The 26,668-nt window shown below is 37.0% G+C and overlaps 3 protein-coding genes across 7 annotated transcripts in view; 2 read left to right on the top strand and 1 right to left on the bottom strand.

The window, feature by feature from the left end:
* NPHP3 (nephrocystin 3) overlaps positions 1-24,979 on the top strand; it is a 32,923-nt gene extending 7,944 nt beyond the window's left edge. Inside the window, exons 9-28 of one of the 2 annotated variants that reach the window (XM_053994483.1) lie at positions 104-283; positions 1,631-1,734; positions 2,431-2,545; positions 3,607-3,750; positions 4,287-4,384; positions 4,864-4,966; positions 5,555-5,637; positions 6,674-6,812; positions 7,609-7,773; positions 8,250-8,347; positions 9,182-9,304; positions 9,635-9,824; positions 9,967-10,208; positions 10,596-10,671; positions 11,815-11,942; positions 13,585-13,825; positions 14,854-14,979; positions 15,301-15,416; positions 15,609-15,785; positions 24,909-24,979. In XM_053994483.1, coding sequence (XP_053850458.1) covers positions 104-283; positions 1,631-1,734; positions 2,431-2,545; positions 3,607-3,750; positions 4,287-4,384; positions 4,864-4,966; positions 5,555-5,637; positions 6,674-6,812; positions 7,609-7,773; positions 8,250-8,347; positions 9,182-9,304; positions 9,635-9,824; positions 9,967-10,208; positions 10,596-10,671; positions 11,815-11,942; positions 13,585-13,825; positions 14,854-14,979; positions 15,301-15,416; positions 15,609-15,785; positions 24,909-24,927 — 2,667 coding nt within the window. In that variant the 3' untranslated portion in view covers positions 24,928-24,979. Of the gene's footprint in view, positions 1-103; positions 284-1,630; positions 1,735-2,430; positions 2,546-3,606; positions 3,751-4,286; positions 4,385-4,863; positions 4,967-5,554; positions 5,638-6,673; positions 6,813-7,608; positions 7,774-8,249; positions 8,348-9,181; positions 9,305-9,634; positions 9,825-9,966; positions 10,209-10,595; positions 10,672-11,814; positions 11,943-13,584; positions 13,826-14,853; positions 14,980-15,300; positions 15,417-15,608; positions 17,250-24,908 lie in introns of those variants that run through there. The other variant, XM_053994493.1, reaches the window with a different exon arrangement.
* On the bottom strand, positions 6,718-26,609 carry UBA5 (ubiquitin like modifier activating enzyme 5). 4 transcript variants are annotated; one of them, XM_053994525.1, is made up of 12 exons: positions 26,464-26,583; positions 25,391-25,436; positions 25,199-25,288; positions 24,385-24,494; positions 23,884-23,970; positions 23,242-23,326; positions 22,289-22,393; positions 21,992-22,119; positions 21,463-21,598; positions 20,925-21,000; positions 20,044-20,150; positions 6,718-6,800 (listed from the first exon to the last, which is right to left on the bottom strand). In XM_053994525.1, exons 1-12 carry the CDS (start codon positions 26,496-26,498, stop codon positions 6,774-6,776), a joined length of 1,032 nt encoding a protein of 343 aa, XP_053850500.1. In that variant the 5' UTR covers positions 26,499-26,583; the 3' UTR covers positions 6,718-6,773. The 4 variants fall into 4 exon arrangements, with proteins under 4 accessions (XP_053850500.1, XP_053850492.1, XP_053850509.1 ...); XM_053994517.1 differs by lacking the exon at positions 6,718-6,800 and adding an exon at positions 17,131-19,466 and having other exon boundaries at positions 26,464-26,609; XM_053994534.1 differs by lacking the exon at positions 6,718-6,800 and adding an exon at positions 17,376-19,466 and having other exon boundaries at positions 25,199-25,311; positions 26,464-26,483.
* ACAD11 (acyl-CoA dehydrogenase family member 11) overlaps positions 26,608-26,668 on the top strand; it is a 29,343-nt gene continuing 29,282 nt past the window's right edge. The window contains 1 exon segment of the mRNA XM_053994505.1: positions 26,608-26,667. Coding sequence (XP_053850480.1) covers positions 26,608-26,667 — 60 coding nt within the window.

The following is a 26,668-nucleotide window of genomic DNA, read 5'->3' as shown; positions in this document are numbered from 1 at the left end:
ATGAGCATACTGGTGTTAGTAGAGCCATGCTCATATTGAGACTAACAGCAAATGGGCTTGCCATATAGTTGCAGTTTTCTCCATGTAATTTCTTTTTACTTAGGATATATTGGGATGTGAAATGACAGACTTAGAAGGAAAGGATTTGGGTAATAAGGAAGACTCCACTGCTCCTGAAGAAGAAGTTTTTGGTGATGTATTGTGGGATGCACACGATGAACAAGAACAGATGGAAGCTTTTCAGCAGGCCTCTAATTCAACATGTGAGCTGGGATTTGAGAAAGTGAGTGTATTGTAAAGGTATATGGATGAAGAGAAAGTAATCACTCACTTTCATCCCTTGTTGGGCAAGATGCATTTCTACAGAAGCTGTGTCTGAGAGCATCCTTAAAGCTATCACTCCTTATGCTGGAAGAAGCCATATGTCTGATATAGATGGCATATTTCTTTTCTGGGAGAGATGCCAGTTGGTCTGTTGTTGAATGACATTGATGAAGAAGTAGTTGTGCCTGCACTGGAGAAAAGCACTATAACAGCGTGCCAGAAGCAGAGCATCCTCTTAGACGCTGGTCATCAATAGGAAACACTCTATTTTTTCTTCTTCTATTTTTTTAATTTCTCTTTTATTTTTCCCCGAGGAAATCCAATCTCTTTCTTGACACCTGGAGTTAGGTCTTTAGGAGATAGTTAATGAAAAGATTTCATCTCATCATACAGCCATGAAAGAAGAACAAAGGAAACTTTATAGTGGAAAGCTGCTGAATACCTCAGTACTTATTACTGGAAACAATTTTTTTTTAAACTTTTCAAGTTGTGAGTATCAGGAATAGTTAGATGTTGGGAAGATATAATGAATGTAGGAAGATAAACGTTAAAGTCATCACAGAATGTGGTGCAGTAATTTATTTTGGCAATGTAACATAAGCATGCATTTAAATTCTTAGTACCCCTATTTTACTAGCACAATATATTCTTTTACTTCACCACTCCTGTATTGGTAATCATTTGGAGGATTGTACCATCTTTACACCATTCTAGAGCAATAGAATAACAGAACATTAAAGAAAAAATACCAATGTATATCTAAATGCACCTCTTACTTTGAAGACACATTTCTCCCAAGCAGGTGAAGGGTGTTTTGCTTTGGTTCATTTTGTCATCTGCTGCAATATTTTTGGACATTCATATGCTGTAAGAAAGCTTTCTTTTTTATGCTTTTGTATGCTCAAAATAGTCATTCGTGGCAGATGCCAGCTTTTTCCTGGCAACCATATCCAGTACAGTGGTAGTCTGGGGAAAGGGAGGGCAAGGAAGCCTGAACAAAAACAGAACATTGTTGCTTTACTATAATAACACTAATTCAGTTTATTAACACTGAAAATTCCATTTTAAATAGAGTTTTGAAGAAAGTGTTAGTTAATTTTACACTTTTTTAAAAAAGAGAGAATAAATTCTGTTGTTTAAGTGTTTCCTTGCAACATCTATTTACACTTGTATTGCATTTCAGTAGTTGCTCCTTTACCTTAATAAACCGGTACATGCATTTTGAATTGAAATGGTTTACAATACCAGGCACTATATTTCTTCCTTAAACACTGGACTATTTATAATGATTGCTTCTTTTTAATAGTATTTTGAACGTCTGAATGACCTAGTAGCAGCACCAGCACCAATTCCACCACTGCTTGTATCAGGAGGACCAGGCTCTGGGAAATCTCTCCTTCTGTCAAAATGGTAGTTTAAATTTATTTTTCTTTATATGAATGAAATTTAAGAAAAAAAGTTTCCATTACATTTCAAACATTGTGTCAGTAATAAGAGGTAAAATGGGGGCATTTACAAAGTGCTGACATTATTTAAGCGTCCTGGAAAGATTTGAGGTATTTGAGTTGCTAATTTCATCTGGACTACCTTTAACAGCTCCCTGACACCAGCTGCAGCACCTTATGATAAGGCATCACTTACATATCTATCTTTGCACATCATTACAATGTGGTTTTGATAGCTCAATAGTATTGCCCTTCTGTGATACACAAAAAGAGTCTGAAATAAAGAAAGAATCCTCATAATTTATCATAGACCATCGAATTTTATGGTCACTTGTATGCTATGACAAAATTTGCTGTCATAAAAATGAATTGATGGTGTCACTTCTTTTTAAAAGCTTAGTGGCACATGACTATTCAGTGCCAGGAAGGATGCTTGCTACTTGCTATCAGTAATGGTGAGAGTAAAAATGGAATCTGACATTAGAAGTTCAATTATAGCTCAGGAAATATCTATCCTGTTTTGTAAGATAAACATGGAACATGTGTAGCTAAGATACTCTGTCTCCTTTGGCAAAAATGATGCTTTTTGTTGGAGATCTATTTGCAAAATTACAGTCTGTAGTCTGTTGAGTCTTATTTTTTTCTTCTCTTCTTTCATTAGGATTCAATTACAGCAGAAGCATTCACCAAACACTCTAATTCTTTACCACTTTGTTGGGAGGCCCATGTCTACCAGTTCAGAATCTGCATTGATAATTAAGCGCCTTACTCTGAAGGTAATGCTGAATACATGCCCTGAATTGCATCTTTCTTTGTGTGTCTGTGTGTGTGTTTGTGTGTGCAAAGATAACATTTTCTACAAATTTTCCAGCATCAATGAAAAGTAATACAAATGTAGTAGAAAAATATTCAGGTTCAGATCAGTCAGGGCTCTGGGAAACCTGGTCTGGTTGAAGATGCCCCTGCTCATTGCAGGGAGTTTGACTAGGTGGACTTTTAAAGCTCCTTCCAATCCAAACTCTTCAGTGAGTCTATAAAATGTAAGGCATTATAGAATGAGGGGAATCTGATCCTGTACACTTAATGTAGCTCAACTAAATAGCATCTCTGGGATATTCATAATAGATCAGCATTAGTAGTTATGTTTTCAGTGACCTATATTGATGACTTATAAAACCATATAATTATACTCCTTCCAAAATTCCCTTCCATCTGGCCAATGAGAGAGGCAGATTGTACGTCTTGTATCTATGTGCTTAGAAACCTGAGGCTGTATTGGCCACTTGGCACCATCTTGTTCCTAGACTAGGCTCTCTCCTATATTGATTTATTTTTAATTGTGTGCTGAATACATGGGAAATAAGAAGGATCATTTTTGTGCCAGGGTCTGAACTTGCTTTTTCCATCACAAGAGTGGCACTAAGGGCCTTACAGTACAAAAACCTGTAGAAAATGAATTCAGTTCTGCTCTCCATGCAGTTTTCTCATCTATCTTAGATGTTTGCCTGTTAAATCTGTGCAACTTCAAGTCCTTTAAGTCTTCATATTTCTTGTCTGTTGTATAAAGGTTATCTCTCTAGAATTTATACACTGAGTTCAAGAAATATTCCTTGTTCTGCATATGCCATCTTTCTGCATATACTAGAAGAAAAGAATTCTGTGTGAACTTGACTAGAAAAATTGCCCCCAAATCACATAGAGTTTTTTGGGGGGAGAGGGTGAGATAGGGGGGGAGAACTGCTTTTTTTTTTTCCCTTTTATGTCTTCTAGGACTTCTTTCAACTATCCTAGCTGATTTTTAAAGTAGAATTTCTTGTACATGTTTATAATTCTGCAGCTTATGCAACACTCTTGGTTAGTATCACCTCTGACTTTCGATCCAGCTAAACTACTGGAAGAGTTTCCCCGTTGGCTGGAAAAACTTTCTGCACGCCATCAAGGCAGCATTATTATAATTATTGACTCTATTGACCAAATACAGGTATGTTTTCAAAATCTTTGCCACTTGTCAGTCTAACAGGAATCTTGACTATTGTAATAGGTTCAGTCATAGCTATGTAACAAAAATATTAGTGTTTGCTTTGCTCTGAAGAGAACATAGAAAACAGTTTTGGGAAAAGTGCAGTTGAATTATTTTTGTAGATAATTTTTTAGGGTTGTTTGGGTATTTTTCTTCTAAATTTTATCTTTAAACCTTAATTTTTGAGCAGACTGGTTACATTACTTATCCAAAGATTCAAGGCTGTGAGCTAACTTATTGGGCATGTAAATAGCCTGGTTTTTATGAGGTGAACATTTTAACAATAGCATTCTATCTGCTTTATTTAGTGTACAGTTGTGCTGATACATATAAGTGGGTCATTTAGTACTGTCTAGAGGACCAGATCATGAAAGATTTTAAAGGACACTGGAGAATTTAAGACTTCTTTCATTGGATTGCACAGTTAATGAAACATAGCAACTTCTGGCATTGTTTTGAACAACCTCTATGTTAAGAAATGAAAATTTGTTTTTAAGCAAGCTGAGAAGCACATGAAGTGGTTGATAGATCCACTGCCAGTGAACGTGAGAGTGATTGTATCAGTGAATGTAGAAACATGTCCGCAGGCATGGAGGTATGTTATATTTCTGTGATGTGTCAAAGCATCCTGGCTTAGAATTATTATTTTGAATTGCGGTTACTCATTGAAGAGCAGACAGATTTGTCAAGATGTGGAGATTTAATAGGATAAGATTTTGCAATCTGTGAGGAAAATGAAAGCTTCTCTATTTTAGCTGCAATGACAGATTTTAGCTGTTGGAAAACCAGATTTTTTTTTTTACTGTGATAGATCTATCCACATGACTGTATGAAAAATGGTATTAAATGCAGTCAGATGCACATCAAGAACTGCAATACCATGATGTTGATTTAGGATAAGGCTAAAAGTGTAAATTCTACTTCAGATGACTAGAATTTCATAGTAGTAGGGAACAGCTTCAATTACTGCTTTGATATAAATCTTTAAAAGGCCCTGGAACTCTGATGTCTTTTTTTTACTTTTTTGTGCTGTTTAATAAGGTTCAAATATGACTTTGTTCTCTCTTACCAAAGGTTATGGCCCACTCTTCATCTTGATCCACTGAATTCCAAAGATGTTAAATCTCTCATTAGTGCAGAATGTAACTCTGCAAATGTTAAATTGACTAAAGAACAGGTATGTCTGTTGCAGTTTTTCTAAAATACCTTACTCTAGTCTAACTTTTAATGAAAACATGGAAAGACTAAATAAACCCAGCTGCCAGAGTAAAGAATTATATTTAACTAACTAAATATAATTGCTCAAGATACCATGAAATTTGAGTATTTTTACCACATGGCTCATAGCCCTGAAACACAGATGGAACAACATAAATTTTTAACAGAAAAACTGTGCAGTTGCACATACTGCTGTAAATGTGATATTTTATTTTAGAATACCAGAAAGTTTAATTATGTTTTAATTAATTATTTTTTGCATAATACTGTAACAATCATTGACAGATTGGGAAAAACAGTATTTTAGCTTTGCGATATAATGTTAGACCCTAACTCTTCATCTTAAATTCAAATGAGACTTTTCACTCATATGCTCCTATAGCTGGAAATGTGTACAGTGTTTTGTGTACTACTTGCTATGTTATAATCTTCAGATGTTGCAGATAAAAGAATATCTAAAACTTTTGTTTTCTTCTCAAACAGTGAGTGTTTTATTTGTATGGTTAGTTTCATCTCATTTCACAGATGATTATTTAAAATGTTGTAGGAGAAGAAGCTTGAGAGACATTGTCGTTCCGCCACAACTTGCAATGCTTTGTATGTCACTCTCTTGGGCAAAACCATTGCTTGGTAAGTTGAGGTGTTTTGGAAATTACTATGGTCATCACTAGATTAGAAGAGTTCAAGTAGGTTAATTAGCAAAATAAGCATTTTGAAATGCTTTCATTTAACACAGAATGAATCTTGTTAAGAAAAAATGATGGAGAAATTTTGCTCTTCACTGAGTCTGAATGCAACAGGAACAGAAATTGAAGAGTGTGCAGTCACCACGCTGATGCTAAGTGAATCCAATTAGTTGTATCTATTTGTTTTCAGGTCTTCTATTTCTATTTTATTTTAATTTGTTCTTCTTTATGTGTGTATCAGTTGCTTCAGTGGTTTTTAAAGGTGCTTGTAGAATGTTGGCATTGTGTTGTTAAACAGTGAAATTCAGGTGTGTTGTATTTACTGACGTACCAGAGAGTTTGCCCCATAGATTTTTAAGGCTGCAAGGAAGTTCAACAACTGTTTAGTTTAACTTCCTGCATATGGTCCTTAGCCTTGTGGCTTCCTGCTGTGGAGAAAATTAATCTTCCCTGTTGTGAAAGACAATACCTCATAAGTGCATTGGCTTCTTATTAACCTAGACTTCATTTTGTTGAGAAAGATGTGTTTTTAGTTAAGAGACTCCCAGAAGATGATACACTAATTGGTAATTTACTCTGGGTGACTGATTTCATTATTTTTGTTCTCATTTTATGTTCTAGAAGACTTAATTGCTCCTGAAAACATGCTTTGTAAATGCATTAAATGAAATAGCAGCATGTGGTTTTATCTTTATCCATCCTCATGTTCTTACTTGTACTCCTGCTGAAGAAAAGAACACTGCAGCCTAGATTTTTTAATAAAACTGTTGCAGCTATTTAGATAAATCAGACAATATGACAGAAATTGGCTTGCAAGAACTCACCTCTTCTTTGTTTAAATCTCACCAGGTGCTGTGCACCTTTTGAACCCAGTAGGAATCCAGAGAATATTTGAGATAGAGCTCTTCTGTAGTTTCAAATCAATCTTACTCAACCAAATTTAATATGCTAAACCTTACCTTTTTTGTCCTTCTGCTCAGTGTTGGAAATACAGGAAATATTGATGAGATTCTTCAGCAGTGTTGCCAGTGTCAAGACACAGTGTCACTGTACAGGCTTGTTCTGAGATCAATTCAGGAATCATTGCAGAGTGATAAAGAGAAAGACCTTTTGAGAGAGGTAAGCAGAGAATGCATCACTGTTTCTTCAGGTAATGAATACTCTTCCCTGTAAAGAGTTTTTCTTAACTTAAAAGTAAATACAAATTTATCTTAGTTCATATGTATGATTCAGAGATTATTGTATATTATTAGTATAGAAGGGACAATTTAATTAATGTAATTACATCTGTTGCATAACTATATAATGTATGACTGCTTTGTGTTAAATATCAAGTGAGCTGTTGTCTCACAGAATAAAGCAGGATTTTTTCACTATGATGTGATAAAGAATTAGCACTTCCTTGCTGATCACTACCATGATCTAGTGATTAATTACATTGAGCATAGTAAATGCAATCAAAACATGGTGGCTTGTGAATAAAGGCATTGCTTATTACATTTCTGACTCCTCTTCCTACCTTTGCAGAATTTCCCTCTTGTGCAAAACATTTTTTTAATAAGGACACAATACTCTTACTTGCTACTTCTTTGGTTCCGGCTGCATAAAGACCCTTAGCATATTTTACCTAGATGAAAGTTTCTCATGATAATGGAGTTACTCTCTCCCAGTGTTTTAGAGGAAAGTCTGAGGAGCCATTTTTTTGCCCATTTGGTTCTTTATTAGAATATTAAACCATTAACACTGAGGTCTCTTCTTTGAGTAAAGGGCGTGTATAGACAGGGTTTTGGCTATAAAATTTTTGGCTATAAAATTATCACAGTGATAAACAGTATTTTTCTTGAGATTTCAGTGTAACTAAGCTCTACAGGAACTATTGCTGACTGTATGAAATCTTGTTTTCTGCTTCATGCAGATACTGTGTGTCATTGGTGTCAGCCACAATGGGGTGAGTGAGTCAGAGCTGATGGAGCTTTATCCTGAGCTGACTTCTGCAGTGCTGGCCTCACTCCTTCATAGCCTGCACAAAATGTGTCTGCTGACATATGGCTGTGGTTTGCTGAAGTTCCAGCACCTCCAGGTAAAATTTGTAATTCTAAACATATGCAAGTGAAGCTCCAACCCCTGACTCCAAGCCCTGTTTTTTTGGATAAGTTCTGTTGTTAGCTACTTAGGCCTTGAAATGTATGTTTGCTCATCCATTTTCCTTAACATCTGGTCAGATTTAGAAACATCTTGAAAACTACCAGAGCTGTGATAAACCAGTATTGCTGAAAATCTGACCTTTCAAACCTTTGTAAATTTCTAATCTATTAATTGTGAACTGCATGTATCCTAGAAAACATTGGCTTCCCAAAAAAACAAGAATTGAAAGAGAAAGGAATATTGCTTGAATAACCAGAGCTGTGGTCTAATGTAAGACAATTTGTTTGTAGTGCCTTTGTCATTGAAAGGTTTTCAGTTCTACAGCATGAGATGTGTTTCATCACCCTGTGTATCATCAGCACTTAAACAAATTAAATGCATTCTCTTTCTTTTAATTATACTGTCTTTCAGGCTTGGGAGATGGTAAAACTAGAGTATATGGAAGCAGGTGAAAATGTTATTTCTGCCTATAGACAAAGACTAGTTGAATATTTCACCATGCAGTTAAGGTAGGTCAGAATTCTTCAAGAAGTGCTAAATTGCAGATTTCATGCTTCATAGATATTTTGGTTTCTTCATATGTTTTCTTAGAGTTTAGTAAATTATTATGGCAAAATAACTATGCAAAATTGTCAGTTTAATAGTTTACTTATTGATAGCTTTTTAGTCTTGGAAAAGAATGAGGTCTGTGAAGGGAAATGGGCATATGATAAAGTGATTGTGGGGAAATGTAGGGCATGAATTCATACCATATCAGTTATTTTGTTGTCTCCAACCCCCCAAGGATTTTTAACTCCCAGTAAATGCTAGGAAAATTGAGTTTGCTTGGGACTTGAAGCAGAAAACCACTTGTGTTCAGCAAGCAAGTAGCACATAGATAAGAGGAGATCTGGTAGGACAGCTGAACATCTACAAGTTCATATCTAGCTTGAAAACTGATTTGCATTTACATCCTGAGTTACATGAGTCCCAGTTGTGGGCTGCTGTTTATTGCTCCTCCAAGCATCTACTGTTGGATAGCAGGAAGCCAAGAGGGCCACCGTGTGCCAGACAAAGGAGGCACAAAGGGACAGTGGGCTCCTCCAGGGAGGCAGTCCTGCTGGCAGGCATAGATTAGCCCATATGGGATGGAGAAGCAGCTTCCTGTGGAGAGCCTGGGGGTTCCAGTGCCTTCTGAAGTGAAATTAAAATGAACATATAAGAAAATGGAGTACATAGCTTCTTACAGTAATCTGTTCAGACATTCAGGTGTGGAAATTTTATGCTTGCCTGGTTTTCATAGCAAATTGACAAGATGTTAGGTCTGTTGGAGTTTTAATTTTCATTTGTTTTTCTTTCAATAGTCAAGACCGAGTGACTTGGAGAAGTGCAGATGAACTTCCCTGGCTCTTCCAACAGCAGGGAGATAAGCAAAAGCTACACAAGTGTCTTTTGAATCTCTTTGTGTCCCAAAACCTTTACAAAAGGTACAAAGGTAGAAACTGCTTTGGCCATTATAAACATTTCATATTTATTTTTTTCAATATAAATCAGAAAGTGACAGATTGAAATAAATAGTAGAGGCTGAAGTGCTAAATGCTGTTTCCATATAAATAATGTATTTTTCCTATTCTGTTACACCCTGGGGTTGGTAAAGGAATAAATATTGCTGTTGAATAGTGTTAGTCTCCATGGATTGTCTCTGTAGATGCTGTAGCATAACAACAACATTTGTTCATGTAGGCCTTTTTTTCTAAGCTAGCATTGGTCTGAATAGAGGGGTATCAGAGATAAGATTCTTTTCCTTGTTAAAACAGGGGACATTTTGCAGAATTGCTGAGTTACTGGCAGCTGGTTGGGAAAGATAAGAGCTCTATGGCAGCTGAGTATTTTGACTCTCTGAAAGAATATGAAAAAAGCAGTGAGGGAGAGGAAAGTATGATCTGCCTGGCTGATCTTTATGAGACCCTGGGACGGTTTCTTAAGGACCTAGGTCTTCTCAGTCAGGTAAGTGCATTTAGAGATTGTTGTAACAGCAAAAAGGCAAATGAAGCAGAGCTCAGTGTGTGCTTTCTAAGGCAGTCGTTAAGTTATTGCAGCATAGAGGATGCTGCCTGCTGCCCTCATGCTCTGGCCTTGGCTATTACAGGCTGTAGCTCCTCTGCAGCGCTCTCTGGAGATTCGAGAGACCGCGCTGGATCCAGACCACCCCAGGGTGGCACAGTCACTCCACCAGCTGGCAGGAGTCTATGTTCAGTGGAAGAAGTTTGGAAATGCTGAACAGCTGTATAAACAGGCATTGGAAATCTCTGAAAATGCCTATGGAGCTGAACACCCTCGGGTGGCCCGTGAACTTGATGCACTTGCAACCTTGTACCAAAAGCAGAACAAGTAAGCATAATTACACTGCTATTTTTGTTTTATGTGGAGGTAGTACAAAAAAAATTAACAGCAAAAGTTTTTGTCCTGAAGCCAGAATTTTTCTTTGGTTCTTTTTTTTGAGTTTCATATGTTCAAATGCAACCATGAGCATCCCCTCTCTATTCTTGTAGCAGGTCACATAGGAGGGGCCAACTTTTGTGCTTAGTTTAACAAAAAACTTGTAGAGATAAAGGAGAAACATTGTCTGTCCCTAATAATTTTGTAAATTTCATATTTGAAAAAAAGTGCAATTATTCTCAAGAATCTTAAATTTTCAAATCTGTACACTTAAGTAACTTAGAATCTTTCCAGGATGCTTATTGACATTCTTCTCACACTCCAAATAACTACTTTCAGATATGAACAAGCTGAGCAACTGAGGAAAAAGTCCTTCAAAATACGCCAAAAAGCAGCAAGGCAGAAAGGCAGTCTGGTAAGGCAGTGCTTGATATTTAAAAAGAGGTACAGGGCATGTTGCAATTGTGCTAAACAGATGATAAATTGTGTCAGCAGAGCTGACAATGCTCCAGGGTTTTTGGTAATTGTGGGCATAGGTAGTGAAGTATCTTAGCAGCTTTGGTAACTGTCCTTTCAACTCTGCTGGAAGTAGAGATGTGTCAGTACAACTGGAATGGAGTTGAAAGAGGTAGAAAAGAAAGAAGTGGATATATACATTCCAGAGTTGCAGAATTACGGCCAATACAATTGTGTGTCAAAGTCACAATGGAAAAGGGTGATCTACAGAGTAGTTGAGGCATTTATCCTACTAGTGAATGCAGTGCTTACTGCAGTGGAAAATCCCAGTAAAAGATTAGGTGACATACAGAGTTTTCCCCTGTTTTCTTCTCCTGTGTTGTTTTTTAGCTACAGGGTTTCTCTTGTCATTTTTCAGCTAAGAGTTTATCATGTAATGCCTGTACTGTTAGAGTCCAGCTAATAACTCCAGAGCTCATGTTGTAGCTCTAATGAAAGTAGTAAAAACCCATAAACATGTTGCTATTTCCACAGTGATTAAATAAGAACGAATTTGGTTCATGAAGATTTGGTCTATTTCTGTAATGAGTTCTGCAAAAATATTTCTACCAAGACTGCAAAGATCAAAAATAAGCAGAGTACACTTTTTACTTTGATTTATTTTGCTTATAAGCATTAACTTGTTTGCCCATTTTAAACAGATTGATGTGAAGCCTTGAGTAATATTTTATATGCATTTGTATATGGTGTTTAGGATTGGAGGTTAAATTGATTTTAAGTTTGGAGGTTCTAAACCTAAGAATTCGATCTGAACTGTTTTTTTCAACTGTGTATTTTAAGCAAATTAGCATGTCTGATACAGGGAGAGAGGTGTGACCGCACAGTAACTTGTATTGCCTGGAAATTTTCACCAAAATTTCACATTTTCGGTGCAATTTGCTGATATATTGTAAGAAAGCATTTGCTATGTAGCTCAAAAATAGAACTTAAGGAGGATTATTGTGCTACTTTGGCACCAAACTAAGTCTTTTGGTTTTCTGTCATTAGCGTTAAACTTCAAAAGTACTGGTGACTGGCTTACATTTCCTTCTTTTTGCTGTAGTGTGGCTTTGCTCTCCTGCGTCAAAGAGCCCTGCAATTGGAAGAGCTCACCTTAGGCAAGGATACGTCAGATAATGCTCGAACCCTAAATGAGCTTGGAGTTCTCTACTACCTGCAGAATAATCTTGAGTGAGTTGTACTGATTGTGGCACATCCACTGAGTGTTCTCAGATGTCTGAATGGAGGCAGAGCAGGGAGATCTAGCACTAAATGCAGACAAATGATCAAATACTTGTCCCTTGTTCATTCTACTGGTTTTTGTTCACTGTGAAATTCAGTCCTATTTTCTACTTGGTGCTGTTGGTGTGGGTATTTACCAAGTCAGTGCACTTCCTGCATTCAGAACTGAAGTTCCACAGTTAATTAGCCTTTGTTGTAAATTCCAGTTTTCTCTCAAACTTTTGCCTTCTCTGCTCAGCTTCACTATTTTGTGACTCTCCTTTGTAGTGTTCATCTTTGAACAGCAGGATTGTTGTTTTTCTATGACAGTATTACAAGAAGTCATGTCCTAAATATTCGTTGTGATCCTTCAGCTTTTACCCTGACGTCCTGCTAAAAGCCAGAAAGGGCCAGAATGGCACAAAGGTGTTCTAAAAGCAGTCAGAAATAAACAGGAGTGTTGAAGAAGGGGAATAAAAGGTGCAAGATAGTTCTGATATTGTGTTCAACCACTCTTCACATCAATTTCTTTAGCTGACAGAGGAATCTAAGCTATGTGTTATAAGGGAATTGTAAAGTCACCTAAATCCCACTCTACTGAACTGAGTTTTTTCAGAGAAGAACAGAAGTGCCCAGCAAAAAAGCAAAGAGTGAGTTCTGGAGGTACTTTTGCTTCCAGTTCTTCCTGTACCTGATGTTTAAGGCACCTGTAGCTTTTGGATAATTACAGAAGTATATAATTATTTAGGATCTACATACAGAATCACGACCTCTGCAGTGAAGGAATTGATTTTTAACAGTTGTTGGACATGGGGAGTTTTCATCAGTTTACCCTCATGAAATGACTGATTATAGAGGAGTAATATTTTATCTAATCTCATACAAGATTGTTTAATATTCCATGTTATTCAGATGTAGTTCCTGTTAAATGCAACCTACTTCAAGAGTAGCTGTATCTCCACTATTTCATAGGTGAGAAAAGGTATAAACTTTCTAGTGGAGGTTTAAGGAATTTTTAAAAATGGATATCCCTGCTCTGAACCAGCAAGTCCAAGACTTCATGTAGTTGAGATGAAATCAGTGGCAGAAGGGTATGTCACTTAATGATCGTCCAGCCCTTGCATAGAGTGAACACCTTTTGACACTTGCCTAAGAGCTCCAGAATTGAACCTACAGTTCTGTGTATAAATGGTCTCTTTTCCTCTAACGTAAAATAGATTTTTCCAATTTACTAAGCCGACCTTTTGAGAATAGCATGACAGGGTTTGTGTGGATGTCATGATGAGAAGCTGCCTAGTACTAATGGATGCTATCAGTCTTATGGGGGGATCACCTGTAGTTTTGATAGAGGAGCTGCTGTAAAGCTGAAATGAAATAGCAGCTACCCTATAATAGAAATATAATAGAAATATAATAGAAATACCCTACTGTAGCGAGATAAAACGTGCTCTTTGCTTCAGTGGTGACATTACACAGAGTCTTTTCTACTTCGTCAGTTCTGAACAGATTCTACTATGAGTTTCCAAGGCTGAGTTTGTTGTTTCAAACAGGCACTTCAGCCTGTACAGATGTTACCAGCTTTAAAATATTGATGGGCAAATATGTTGTGTAGGACAGCAGAGCTTTTCCTGAAGCGCTCCTTGGAAATGCGGGAGCGAGTCCTGGGATCCGACCACCCAGACTGCGCGCAGTCCCTGAACAACCTGGCAGCCCTGTACAATGAGAAGAAGCACTATGACAAGGCTGAGGAGCTCTATGAGAAAGCTTTGGACATCAGGAGGAGAGCCTTAGCTCCAGATCATCCCTCCTTGGCTTACACTGTGAAACACCTGGCAGTGCTGTACAAAAAGACGGTGAGGACCTGTTACCTAAATTAACTGTAATGATCACCTAAATTAACTGTAATGTCTTTGTCTTAATGGAAAAAAATAATGTTTTAGTGGGTAGGGATAGTTCTTTTTACACAACGACCTTGAACTTTACAGTCAGTTTAAGGGTAACTTTTAGAATTATGAGGGAGATAGCTGTTTACAGATAAACTGTCTGGCTGAGCCACCTTCAGCTTCTGTTGACTCAGTGAAAGATGAGCATTACTGCTGTGCACAATGCACTATGAGGAGTAAAATTAACAGGAGTATAAACTTCTGCATTTCATAACTTCAAAGTGTGTTATGAATATTTGTGTTTGTAGATGGTTGTTCTAACCATTAGGTATTATTAGTTTAATAGTGATATATTGTTTCCAACAGTTGAACCAAGATCAAGTTCAGTCGGTTATAAGAATTTTATTTATTCTATATTTTCACATTTTACTGTGCTTCAAAGAGAAAAAAGACCTTGAAGATAATCTCTTAGATCAAATTTGCTCATGTTTTTTTGGAAATAATTCTTACATGCTATTGTCTGCATTAAATGGTTTTGGGTCATGTTATTTTCTGCTCACTTCAGCTTCTAATTTTCATGCTGCTGGAAGCTGCAAAGCCACTCAATATTTGCATCAAAAACCTCTTTGCTAGTTTGAAGGAGCGCAAATTAAAAGTCGGTGGAGACAGTTATTTTGATAAAAAGTACAACTGAAAATTCTTTTTACAGCCTTCTTAATGAGACACTCATGGGGAAAAAATAAATTAAGAAATGAAGAAATAGACCTAGCTGAGAAACACATTAACTGGGAGTTGAATATGTCCAGTATTTGGAAAATTAGGGTCTAATATATAGTCATGATAAATAATCTATGCAAAATATACATATTATTTAGCAAAGTTTATCCCCTTGTTCTAGAAACAATTATATCTTCTCCAAGGCTTTTGTTTAAAATAGTTTTTGCTGTTACCATCTTGATACCAGAGAAATGAATCTTTTTTTCCCCTGTTATTTCTAGGGCAAACTTGACAAGGCTGTTCCTCTGTATGAGCTAGCAGTTGAAATTCGACAGAAGTCATTTGGCCCAAAACATCCAAGTGTAGCAACTGCTCTGGTAAACCTGGCTGTCCTTTACTGTCAGATGGTAAGTTTTTCATGCCTAACATTTATTTTTCCTGTCTTAGGCTTTTTTATTACCTGTACCTAAATGAAACAAAAGAAACTTGATTGCATTGAAAAGGGAAATTCCTTATAGTATTTGCAAATTCTTGGGCTCCATTTTAAACATTGAAAGCATATTTGGCAAGGAAAATGTATGCAGGGAAAAGATCATTGCGGTGAATGGTAGGCATGATACTGCATCTAGGATGCATTGATACTATGTTGGCAAAAAAAAGCCCATGTAATACACATATGTATCAAAGAAATACACATCTATAACAAAGAAACTTTTTGCTACCCAAAGAAAAAGCAGATTGAAGCTTTGCCTCTCTATGAACGTGCACTAAAGATTTATGAAGACAGCTTTGGTCAAATGCATCCTCGCGTGGGGGAAACACTGAAAAACTTGGCTGTGCTAAGGTAAGATTATATGCTTCAACCCTATAAATGCAAATTACTGCATGAAACAAAACATCTGGGCTTGGGTACTTTCTAGGAAAGTAGAGACTTTTAAGTACACTACTTTGATAGTATGGTGTATATTTCTATTTAAATAAATAGAGAAACTTGTTTTATTTGCTTGTTTCGACTTTGTTTTGCTCTTTTCCAAAGCTATGAAAGGGGAGACTTTGAGAAGGCAGCTGAACTTTACAAGAGAGCTATGGAAATAAAAGAAGCAGAGACTTTGTTGATAGGTGGAAAAGCAACTTCCCGACACTCATCAAGTGGAGACACGTTCAGCTTAAAAAGTGCATTATCACCAAATGCTTTGCTGGAACATGGACAAAGGTGATACAAACCTGCTTCAAGAAAAAGGCAGTCTCTATTGATATTAGTAGACAGAAAGTTACTAAGACAAATCCATTTTTCTAAGGATTATGTACTGTTTTGGGACTGATGCCTGTCTTCATGAATTCTGCCTTAACTTTGCAGACTGTATGGTACACAGTGAGCTTCTTTCATTGTACATGGGTACACACATTAGTTACTAGCTCAAGTTGTAGCTAATAGCAAAAACTTGATGCCTCCTAGCCTAAGTGCCAGGACTATAACAAATTAAGCTGAACCACTTGTATAAACTCTAAGAGGCATTTCTTATTTCTGTGTTGTAACAGCATGGTTTAGAGGATTTGTGTATTTTTTTATCATCAATCCTTCCTGCCTTTTTACAAGCCTTTAAAGTTGTTTCTGAAGAAATGGTAATTTTGAAAAAACTTTGAAAATACCATTTAACCTCAAGTTTTACCTGCAGGGTTATTTCAGTTTAAGCAAACTTTAATTCAAGGGAGTTGAGCAAAATTAAGTGGTTTCCTTGGGAAACTAGGGTATCTAAATATATCATCATCATGTACAGTTAAAGCTGTTGTAAGATTCCACTCTGTTCAATAAAAATACTTCCAGTGAGGAATCAGAATGAAGATGATTATGGCCAGTTTCCTGTTCTTAAACCTTTAGCATTACTTTCACTGTTTAATCTTACTGAATCCTTTAAAACATAAGAGTGTTTGTATTAGCTGGGAAAAACTAGTGATGCAAAATAATTTGCCATCAGATAAAGAAATATTAATCAAAGAGAGAGGCAGAAGGAAAGACAGACAAATACACATGCAAAAAAACCCAAACGAAAATACCCAACCCTCCTCCCCTCCAAAACCTCAACCTACTGTAATTTTTTCCTCTAAAGAATTATCAGATGTCTGGTCTAGCTTGTCACGTCAATTCTGATTGTAACATCAACAGTGGTACATCTTCCTCTCCTACATAGTTTCCCTTATTGTTCCTAGTTCAAATAAGAAGTTACTTTCTAGATCCTCAGTGTTGCTGAACTGTTATTCTTCTTCCATTGCACAACTTCTCTCCAAATTCCTCATAAGTTGCAGGGTTGGTTGTGGAATAAGAAAAAAGATTAAAATAAAAAATTGGTCCCTAAAAAGTAGCAGATCCCAACCATCCATTGTCCTTTAACAAAGAGGGTGAGGAATCCATGTGCCTACCCTGTGAACCCAAAGAAAGGTTATGAGACAGCTTCCATGGAATTGTACCTCATGGACAGCAAGGAAAAGTAATTTCTATATATGTGATATGCCAGATAAAACTTCTGTGTAGGAGAGCTCCACCTCAAAGCAGAGTGTCACCAGTTTCAATGGAGATTTAATTACACTGTGAGAATATCAACATCTTAATAACATTCATGAGACACTGTAAAAACTGAACACTTTTAAAAGATTGCCCAATAAACAAAGCTGGACTTAATCATGGCAACGTACTTTGATTTGTTAGTTCATAACCAAAGAAGCAATAAATATTCTATTGTGTTTTACAGTTAAAGTACATTATACTTGCAAATATCTTTTTAATTAAAAAAAAAAGAATCCTTAATGCTGCTTTTTTGCATGCTGTTTATTTTTAAATAATTTTACCCATTGCACATAAATCATCTTTTATTTATTTTCTGATTATTTCAAATTCTTCTTGTATATACAAGTTGAAAGTCTAAAGTAACACAGGAGCCATCTTGTGTACTCTCTAACAGGGCATACAAAAGTGTATTAATTCCCTCATAAAAGTGTACTTGAAATTGCCTCTCCTAAAGTTATCAATCCTGTGATAGCAGCCAAATAGTTAAGAGTCAGGATGAACTGAGCTGTTGTAGAAGTGAGTCAGCCATTTGCCTCAGGATCTCCAGATCCACACAGTTGTGTGCCTGACTTCTATTGTTCCCAACAGAAAGGTGAAAGTCACACAGAAATGTAAATAACATGTAAATTGACATTGGATCAAGCTAACGTAGACTTAGTGACACAGATTCAACTATATACCTTTTTAATGGTCTCATTATTCTATTTCCTATCTTTCTTTGCAGTTCATTTCTAAAACCTGGTTTCTCCAAAATAGAACTCAATCCAAAAAAGCCACTTCAATTTTACAGTATAATGCCTCACACTCAAAACCACCCAAAATCTCCCTCACTGGTTTTAGAAATGATTTTTCTGTGTATAATGTAATTTGATGTCAGCTGTGGAGGAAACTGATTTTGAATTTTGTAACCATTACTTAGAAATGAAACATTTTTAAAACTAATTATTAGTATAACTAACAGGTATTCATTCAGCTACCCTAAGAAACAGAAGCACCACCATGGTATTGCTGTCTCTTTTCATTTTAGTGGGATTCTACTACTACTGCCATTACTAGCTCGCTCTGTGTTGGCTGCATCACATTGTGGAAAAGTTTTTTGAAAAGCCCTATTTGGAAATATTTGTATTACACTTCCAAGGCTGAAATGATTACCAAGTTCTGGATCAGATGCCCACAGTAGTTAAAATATTTGAAACTGATCCTTCCAGTTCTGCAGGGTATTGGTGCTCTAGGATGCAAATATTTACAGGTCAGTTTAACACGTGGCCATTTAAAAGGTTATATGACTGTACTTATGTCATTTACAAGACAAATACAACAAGTGAGCTACTCCAATGAAAATATTTGCAAAACTAACAATTTATAGCATCTAATTTTAGAAGACTTTCTCAGCAAACTCAGACTTAATATAGCCCATGTGAAGGGGAGTGATCAGAATTATAAACTTCCAGCAACCAAAAAAATATAATATTTAGACTTCTGAAAAGAGAGACAAAATCTCCAGTTCTTTCCAATGTTGCTCATAATTTTGTCATGAAAAGCATCTGCCAGACAAAATAGTGGCATGCTGCTAATGTAATAATAACAAAAGACTTCACCTTCTTACAGTATACTCAAAACATCACATACAAAACATAGGCAGCTGTTTAAGGACAAGCAGCAGCAAAGCTGCATTGATAAAGAAAATTCCATCCCAGGGATATTTAAGGCAGATGAAAAGGCTTATATGTTCTCATTACTCAGAAAAAGTAGCCACAGCATGATCCATGCCAAGACTTTAGACCAGTGAATGACAACCAAGTAAAAGTGTCTGGAAACTCAGGAACAGCAACATGAGAGAGGCATTATCATCTGCCCTTCACCCAGTCCACTCCAGCAGATTTCATCTTTCCCTTGGCCTGTTCTATGTGCTATTCTCATTACATGATAGGGTATATAATGTGCTGTGCCTGCTTTTTTAGTTTATCTAGGTCCCTTTATTTGCCACTGAATATCTGGACACTAGCAATGCTGAGAAACTAAAATTTACAGTAGGACAGCTCTATCTGTTAATAAACACATGATGAGAAAACAGAATATGAACATGTAAGTCTGTGTCCTTCCTGTCCCTGTAACAGTTCTGTTTCATCAGAAAAGGTAAGCTTCAATTGAGAAAAAAAAAAAAAAGGAAAAAAAGTAAGAATTCTGGTCTTCTCAAAATCCAAGGTCCATCCAAACTCATGAAAGTTGCACTTAATATTTGTTTTCCTACATGTTTCTCATTTTGGCCATGAGTTCTTCTAGGCTTTCTTCAGACTCTGCTACTGTGTCCCCAGTTATTAAATTCTCTTCCTGTTAGGAACAGGAAGGAAAAGTTGTCAACAAAAAAAGTAAACAAAAAAACCCCACAAATCAGCTTTATTGCTGTTACACCACACCACCTTCCTAGAAACAGGCACTCAGTTGTGAGACTAGGCCTAAGTGATTATAAGCTTCAGTTGTAAACTATTTTGACTAGGAGTTAGAATGTTCTTACTGCAGGACATTCAGGTTCTATGCTCCTCAGGTATACTCATTGTTCTCTGACTACATACAGCTTTTACAAGCTATGTATGGTAAAAATTAACTAGTCACCAAAATATCAACTGAGAAAGTGACAGCTGCTGTCCTTCCCCCAGCCCCCAGATGCATTCATTCCTATCATCTCAGCAGTACATTCACACTAGCATCCCCACTTAAAGAAGTACCTTTCCCAGGAACACAAAACTGGACGCTAAAAAAGAATAATCAAATGAACTGAGGTCACATTACACTGGAATTGTTCAAGATAGAATGCTGTTTTAGGTTTAAAAAGTAACCAAACTGGCTGGTATTATAAATTTAATCTACAATGTGTTTTTCAAAAATTCATAAAGAATAAGTACATTACCTTGTCTGGGATAGTATATGCTACACTAATTCCCTCAGGAAGCTCAGGTACAGGGCCAGATGCAGCCTTCAGCTCGTCTTCTGAAATTTCTGATACTAATTCAATGCCTTTGCATTAAAAGGAAACAAAAACTCCATTAGAAGTTAGAAAAAAAAGTTCTTTAATCACCAAGTTATCACAGTAAGAGGAAAAATGCAGCTACTTTCTCAAAACATAATTAAATTGAACTAGAAACACCTTTGATTTCAACAACTTCATTCCATTATCAATAGAAAATATTTTCCCTTTACAATATACAAAATTATAGACTACTTATGAACCAGAATGGCATTTCTTCTTGTCCTCACCATTTAAACTTTACCATAAGGACACTTCTCCCAGTTGTAAGATAAGATTATTTTCTATAGCATGTAATAAACAGAACATATATCTCCATTCTTAAAATGGTTATATAAAACACATTTACCATTCCTTAAGATAATTCCTTCTAATTCAAAACCCTCAGTGGAATGTAAAAATCCATGGTATGCCTCAGCACAGTGCTTATGGAAATGACAACTGCTCTTTAGTATATTTAAAAAGAATATGCAGTTAATACATCTTCTCATATCTCTCTCATCTTCCGACCATCTTCTGAGGAATTTTTTATTCAAGCAGCAGTTACATTTTGAGCCTAAAACATCACATTGCACTCAAAACATATCATCAAGTTGTAGTAAAATTACATTCAAAACCTGTGAAAAGCCAGTAAAGTTATAAAAAAGCCACAGCTTAAGTTATAAAAAATAGGAACTAGAAGAATTCTATCTACCCTAAACGGTGTTCACCCAAATGGAATCTCAGTGTTGGGAAAATAATTTAGTCTCCAGGTGATGACTTACCCCAGTCATTGTCTTCGTGTACTATTTCTTCTTCCTTTTCAATTACTTCTTCTTTTGGTCTTGCAGCTTCTTTTTTCTGGAGGAAAAACACAAAAAAATAAACCCCTCAATAACCAAAATTTAACAGTCCAATTTCCAAAACAGCAAAGAAGTTCAAGCCTAATATTCACATTTCTTCCAATATGTAAGATAAAAAGGTTCTAAATGGTGATTGCTTAGGAGCAAAAAGGCAGAATACATGCAAGTTCAAAGAAAACACCAAACACATTAACACTCAGAAACATATGACTGCTAGAAAAGTTTGCATTCAGTTAAGTAATATTTTCTTCTACATATTTCCTCAATCTTTCTTCCTACCCTTTACTTGAAGGTAACTGTTAAGTACTGTATATTTAGAAATGTGTGCACTCATCTGAAGACAACTGCTGCAAACTGGAGTAGCAACAAACATTTTCTTTTACTACAGATTTGCAACTTGCTTTGTTCTCTAAGAAAAGGGAAATGAGAAAATTGACCCACAAACCCAAACCATTTTTACCTTATAATTTTCTTGCTGTTTTCTGCAATTGTGGTCACTACATTGGGGGTTTGGCTTCATAGACATAGTTGGGAAGAAATCCTGCATCGCATTGTAACCAAGATAATAACTCACAGTACCAAAATTTAACAGGTATCTAGAAACACAAAGAAAGAAGGAGCTTGTAATACAGGTGCAAACCTAAAACTTCAGTTGTTCAGGGAATAATTTTTCCTCAAAGAACTTTTAGAATATACTTTCAGACTCATAGAGTTGTGAGTTACTGTAATTGCCTTAAATCCAGTTATGCTGTAGACAGCTGGCAACAGAATAACTGGATCAATACAGAATCCCATCTTCTCGTGGTGTGTGAGAATAACTCAGCTACAGGCAAGAGAAGTAATTTATTCTTTGTCCATGTACAAATTTCCAAAGACAAGTCAGCACTGCAGCATTTTTTATGTATAACTTAATGATGCCAAATCAGAACATGTTTAAATATTTAAATATATTGCTGTACACATCAAATAGCAACAACTCAGTCACTTACTTGAGAACATTTTGTACAAGCATTCCTGCCACAACACCCATGGTTGTAGGAAGACTAGCTGCACAAACTCCTTCTCTTTTCAATGTCTTCTCATCAATATTTGCAGCTACTACCAGTGGAGGAGCACACTGAGGGGCAATAGAGAAATTAAGCTGTAAAAAAGCATTCAAGAAATACCACAGAATTTTAAGGTACTGCATCAGCTGTGCCAGGATCACACTCACAAGGCCAGCTAATCTTCACATTCCCAGTCCCACTCTAAAAGGCAAGTGAGCAATTCAGCAAAGTACTACGTACCGCAAAACAAGCAGATTCACCAGGGATGATCAGCTGGATGTGTCCTGACACTGCATTTTCACTCACTCCAGACTCCATCCAGATTTGTCCAAGTTCATTGCAGGCCTTATAAACACAGAAACACACACATCAGCACTGCTGAAGTTTAATGAAAAGAATAGGAACCCAAACAATTGGGAGTCATGAAACACATTCATCTCCCTGCTTTCAGGCAAAAAGGCTGTGGTCAGAAAAAGGTACATGGAGAGATAGAAGAGAAATTATTTATCAAAGGACAAATCAAAGAGCAAATTAAAGTTGCCCTCACGAAGCCAGCCCTTTGTGCTTTCCTGAGGACCTGTGATGTTCTAGCACATACAGACATTAGTGACCCAGTTACAGCACACTACAGAATATAATTCCACAAACTATTTTTAGAGGCTTGGGTACAGTGTATCTGTGTGCCTTCCCTGCCTGCAATTTATGGATTAAGTCAGCTGAAGGGTAAAGGAAAACATACATTTGGCATATACCCTACATTGGCTGCTACTATAAAGAAAATCAGTTTGATTAAATAAACAACATTTTTAGTATACAAAAAGTCATGTGAAATAAAATTAGCTATAGAAAATCTTTAAAAGTTTGTAAGATTTAACATACCAGCCTTTGAAAATACCGTTATATAAACTCTGTATAATTACCATTAGAGTAATTAGAAAAGACAGAGTTTACTACGCTTCCATCTTTTACTAACCATTAGCTGATAGTAACTTTAAAGTCTTTAGTGATATTTATATTTATACACATAAAATGGGTTTATAAGAACTGGGTAAAAGCTCAGATTCCTCAAGCCAAGGGGGACATTTCTTAGGAGATTGTTTTTAACTTCCTGTCTTTTCTATAGTTCCACAATTCCTGACATTATTTATTGGAGAAAGCAGACTTCCACAAGCTCGTGCCTTTGGTGGCCTTACCGTGTTAATGGCCATGCGAGCTTCAAAGTTGTCCACGCAGCTTAGAACCAGATCCACAGGCTTCCCTTCCTCCAATGCACCGTTACTGAAACAAGCATCAGAAATTTACAGGAACTTGCCGGCAGAACAAAACACCAACATGGCAACCAACATGCTGCTTTAGAGCACAGAAGCCCAAGAAAAGTGAATTTCTAACAAAGCTTGTGCAAATGCAGTACAGGACACAACCAGCATCTTAGATCTGCAATAGAAACAACACCATGCTGAAGCTGGGATTTAAATATAGGGGCATTTTAGACTGTTTTATATAGTATACACTCACAATACCAAGTACTGGAGAATTTTATCTTTGTACAACAGAACTGCAAATGGTGCAAGTCATTTCAGATCTCTATGAGATGCACTACTTTCTTCTTCATTTTATAAATCATACCTGAAAACTACTACAGAGCACTCAAGATATGATCTGATCTGTTTTCCGTAACACATCTAGGCAGGAATGTCTTCATGTACATATATTTCCCAGAGGTTTTCAATTGGAAGTTATTAAATTGAAAAAGAGCCCCAACAAGAAAAACGTGAGGCTGTGTAGAACCACAGATCAGCAGAACTTAGCAATATACTAAAGTTGGGGGATTTTACCTTATTCTATCCATGAAGTGCTCAAAGTTGTCCAGTGTTGTGATGTTGTAGTTATGTACTTCAAACTGAACATCAGGATTAATGTCCCTTATGGAGGAAATAATAGGAGTCAGTGGTAAACAATACAATGATAATTTACATTTTTCTCCCTAACTTCACGAGTGTTGCTACAGTCTTAAGTTTCCACCCTGAACTCTAGAATTCACCCATATTTGTCAAAAATTCAGATTAGATAAGAAAAAAACCCCACAACACATATGAAGTGGCATAGTTTGTACGAAGCTTCTGAGCAAAACTGGCTATACTTAAAAAGTAGACTCACATTAATGTTTTGGCCAGTACAAAAATGTCTTTGAAGTATCAGTATTCCCCACAAATATTTTATACTCAAATTCCCAAATTAGATCATGCTCCTTTGCAAATTATTAAGAGTGAAACATTGGTTTTCTGGAGCAGCATCCTGGCTAAATACATTTTGATACCCACTTCTCCAAGTTATACCTCAAAGTATGTTCTGCTGCTTGCACTTTACTTAATCCAGCTTGATGAGGTTGGAAGAAGAGTCTGTTCATGTTTGCCAGTTCCACTTTGTCATAATCAAACAGAAGCAGCTACAACAAAGATTGTTTTAACATGTGTGAATCTCCAGAGACTCTGCAAACAGAGCACTGTGACAATTTTGAACAACAAAACTAATTCTAAGACCAAAGCCACAGAAAACTCCCCCAGCCAAACTCCCTCCCTCGGAGGCCCATTCAGTTCACATACAAGAGGTACTAACATCATAAGGACGTGAAAAACTGAACCAATCCGTTAAGTCATTAAAACTAAGAATAGTCAACAGATTAACCTGTATGAACAGTATCACCTCTATTATCACCTTCCTACTTGCTGCCACATGACAAACTAATGTTTGTGAAAAAGATTTCTGTTTGTCATCTACTACATTTCAATTGCATGATATAAACTTGGTTCTTTATGTGAAATACCCCCTCGTTTTTCTTTGTTTTGTTTTCTTTTGGCAGTAATCCTTTTGCAGCATGAAGATTAGAGAGATGGGTTCATATAAGAATATGGAGATGACAAACATCCAAACAAGAACCATCCACATGATACAGAATCAAGCCCTAAATAAATCAATTTTATCAGTGTAATAAAAATACAGACTCTTCGTGTGCAATGTTTACACAAGTGCTGTTCTTGAGTGCTTTCATCACAACATTTTTTATTTGGGTAAAATCAAATCAAATTATTTATGAAGAGGACTGGTCCATCTACTATAAAGATAAAGAAGAATAAAAAAAACTCTCATTACCTTACCAATGCCACATCTTGTCAGCATTTCAGCAGTCACACTGCCAACGCCCCCTACACCTACTACTGCAACTGTGAAGGTACGGATTTTCTGTAGAAAGAAATAATATACAGCTATAATAAGTCGGTATCTCAAAAATGGTCGCCCCAGGGAAAAAATGCAAGTAATGTTTCCTTACAGATAGAATCCTACCTCATAGTCTTTGACAATTCCCATTCTTTTTAACGCCATCAAGCGACTACAAAAAAAAAAGAAATGCAACGTTACACAGAAAATGTTCTTTATCTTTCTAACAACAATTTTGCTTTTCAGGTATTTAAAATCACATTTGCTTTAGAAATAACCTCACCAAGCAATAAACTCAAGCCTGCTGTTTCTACTGCAGTTGTGATTGCCAGCTACATACTGTCTGAGTGACAGAGTAGATGCTTTCCTATTTGCACCAGAGTCCTAACCCTGCAGAAACTCATGCACCTATTCCTCTGGTAATATCGATGAAATCAGGAGGACACAGATATTTTTGTAAATGAATCCCTGATTTACAGAATGAAAGGTGACACTTTTTTTTGGTAATGAACCATATGGCAGCAAAGTAGTGAAGACTTGCACTGTTTTCTGATCAATTTGATTAGATTAACGTAACATAAAAAAAATAAATAGAGACTATCAGGTTTTGAGGATAACTGAAAGGATTTTAAAGTAACATTTTATCCCTTTATGGCATTTTTTCATGAAAGTACAAGTATCAACATGTATTAAGGAAAAATAAAACCAAACCCAAACCAACAAAACAAAAGCCAAAAAATAATCCGATTTCCAGAAGGGAAGGGGTCTCTAGAGCTCAAGAATTCTATAAACCAACCTTTAAAATAGGCAATTTGGAAGAATGAGAATAAGACGTATAATACCAACACCTGTCCCCTTTACTAGCAATCTAGCTGAAAAACTCACAAGGTTTCCTTTCCCTCTCCCTCTCCGCCTGCATTGTAAAGCAAGATAATACAAAGTAACCCTGACATCCAGCCCTGCCAGCCCAGCCAGGTGGGAAATCCGAGCGCATCCCTCCCGGAGCACCTGCCTCCTGCACTGCCCCCTCCTGAGCACACCCAGCCCCATCCCTGAGATTCCCACCCGCCCGAGCCTCCTCCACCTCCATGTGCCTCTCCCGCTCCACCCAGACCCACCGCTCCAGCCCACGGCCTCCCCGTTCCCCATCCTCCGCACGCTGACAGAGCCCCCGCAGCCCTGACAGCCCCTCAGGGCACCTGTAGGGGTTGGAGTCGGTCACCTCGGCGCTCATGGTGTCGATGCGGGCCCGCGCCGCTGCCCGCCCGCGCTTCTCCCGGGCCAGCTCTTCCTCCAGCTCCCGCACGCGCCGCTCCAGCCGCTCCAGCCGCCCGGGATCCGCCATGGCAGCGACACGTCTGCGCCCGGCCCCGGGAGCTTCCGGGAAGCGACGGGGCGGGGCCG

This window comes from Vidua macroura, chromosome 1, assembly GCF_024509145.1.
Source record: "Vidua macroura isolate BioBank_ID:100142 chromosome 1, ASM2450914v1, whole genome shotgun sequence".
Lineage (NCBI taxonomy): Eukaryota > Metazoa > Chordata > Aves > Passeriformes > Viduidae > Vidua > Vidua macroura.
The sequence above is the reverse complement of the archived record's forward strand: the minus strand, read 5'-3'. Positions and strand labels throughout refer to the sequence as shown.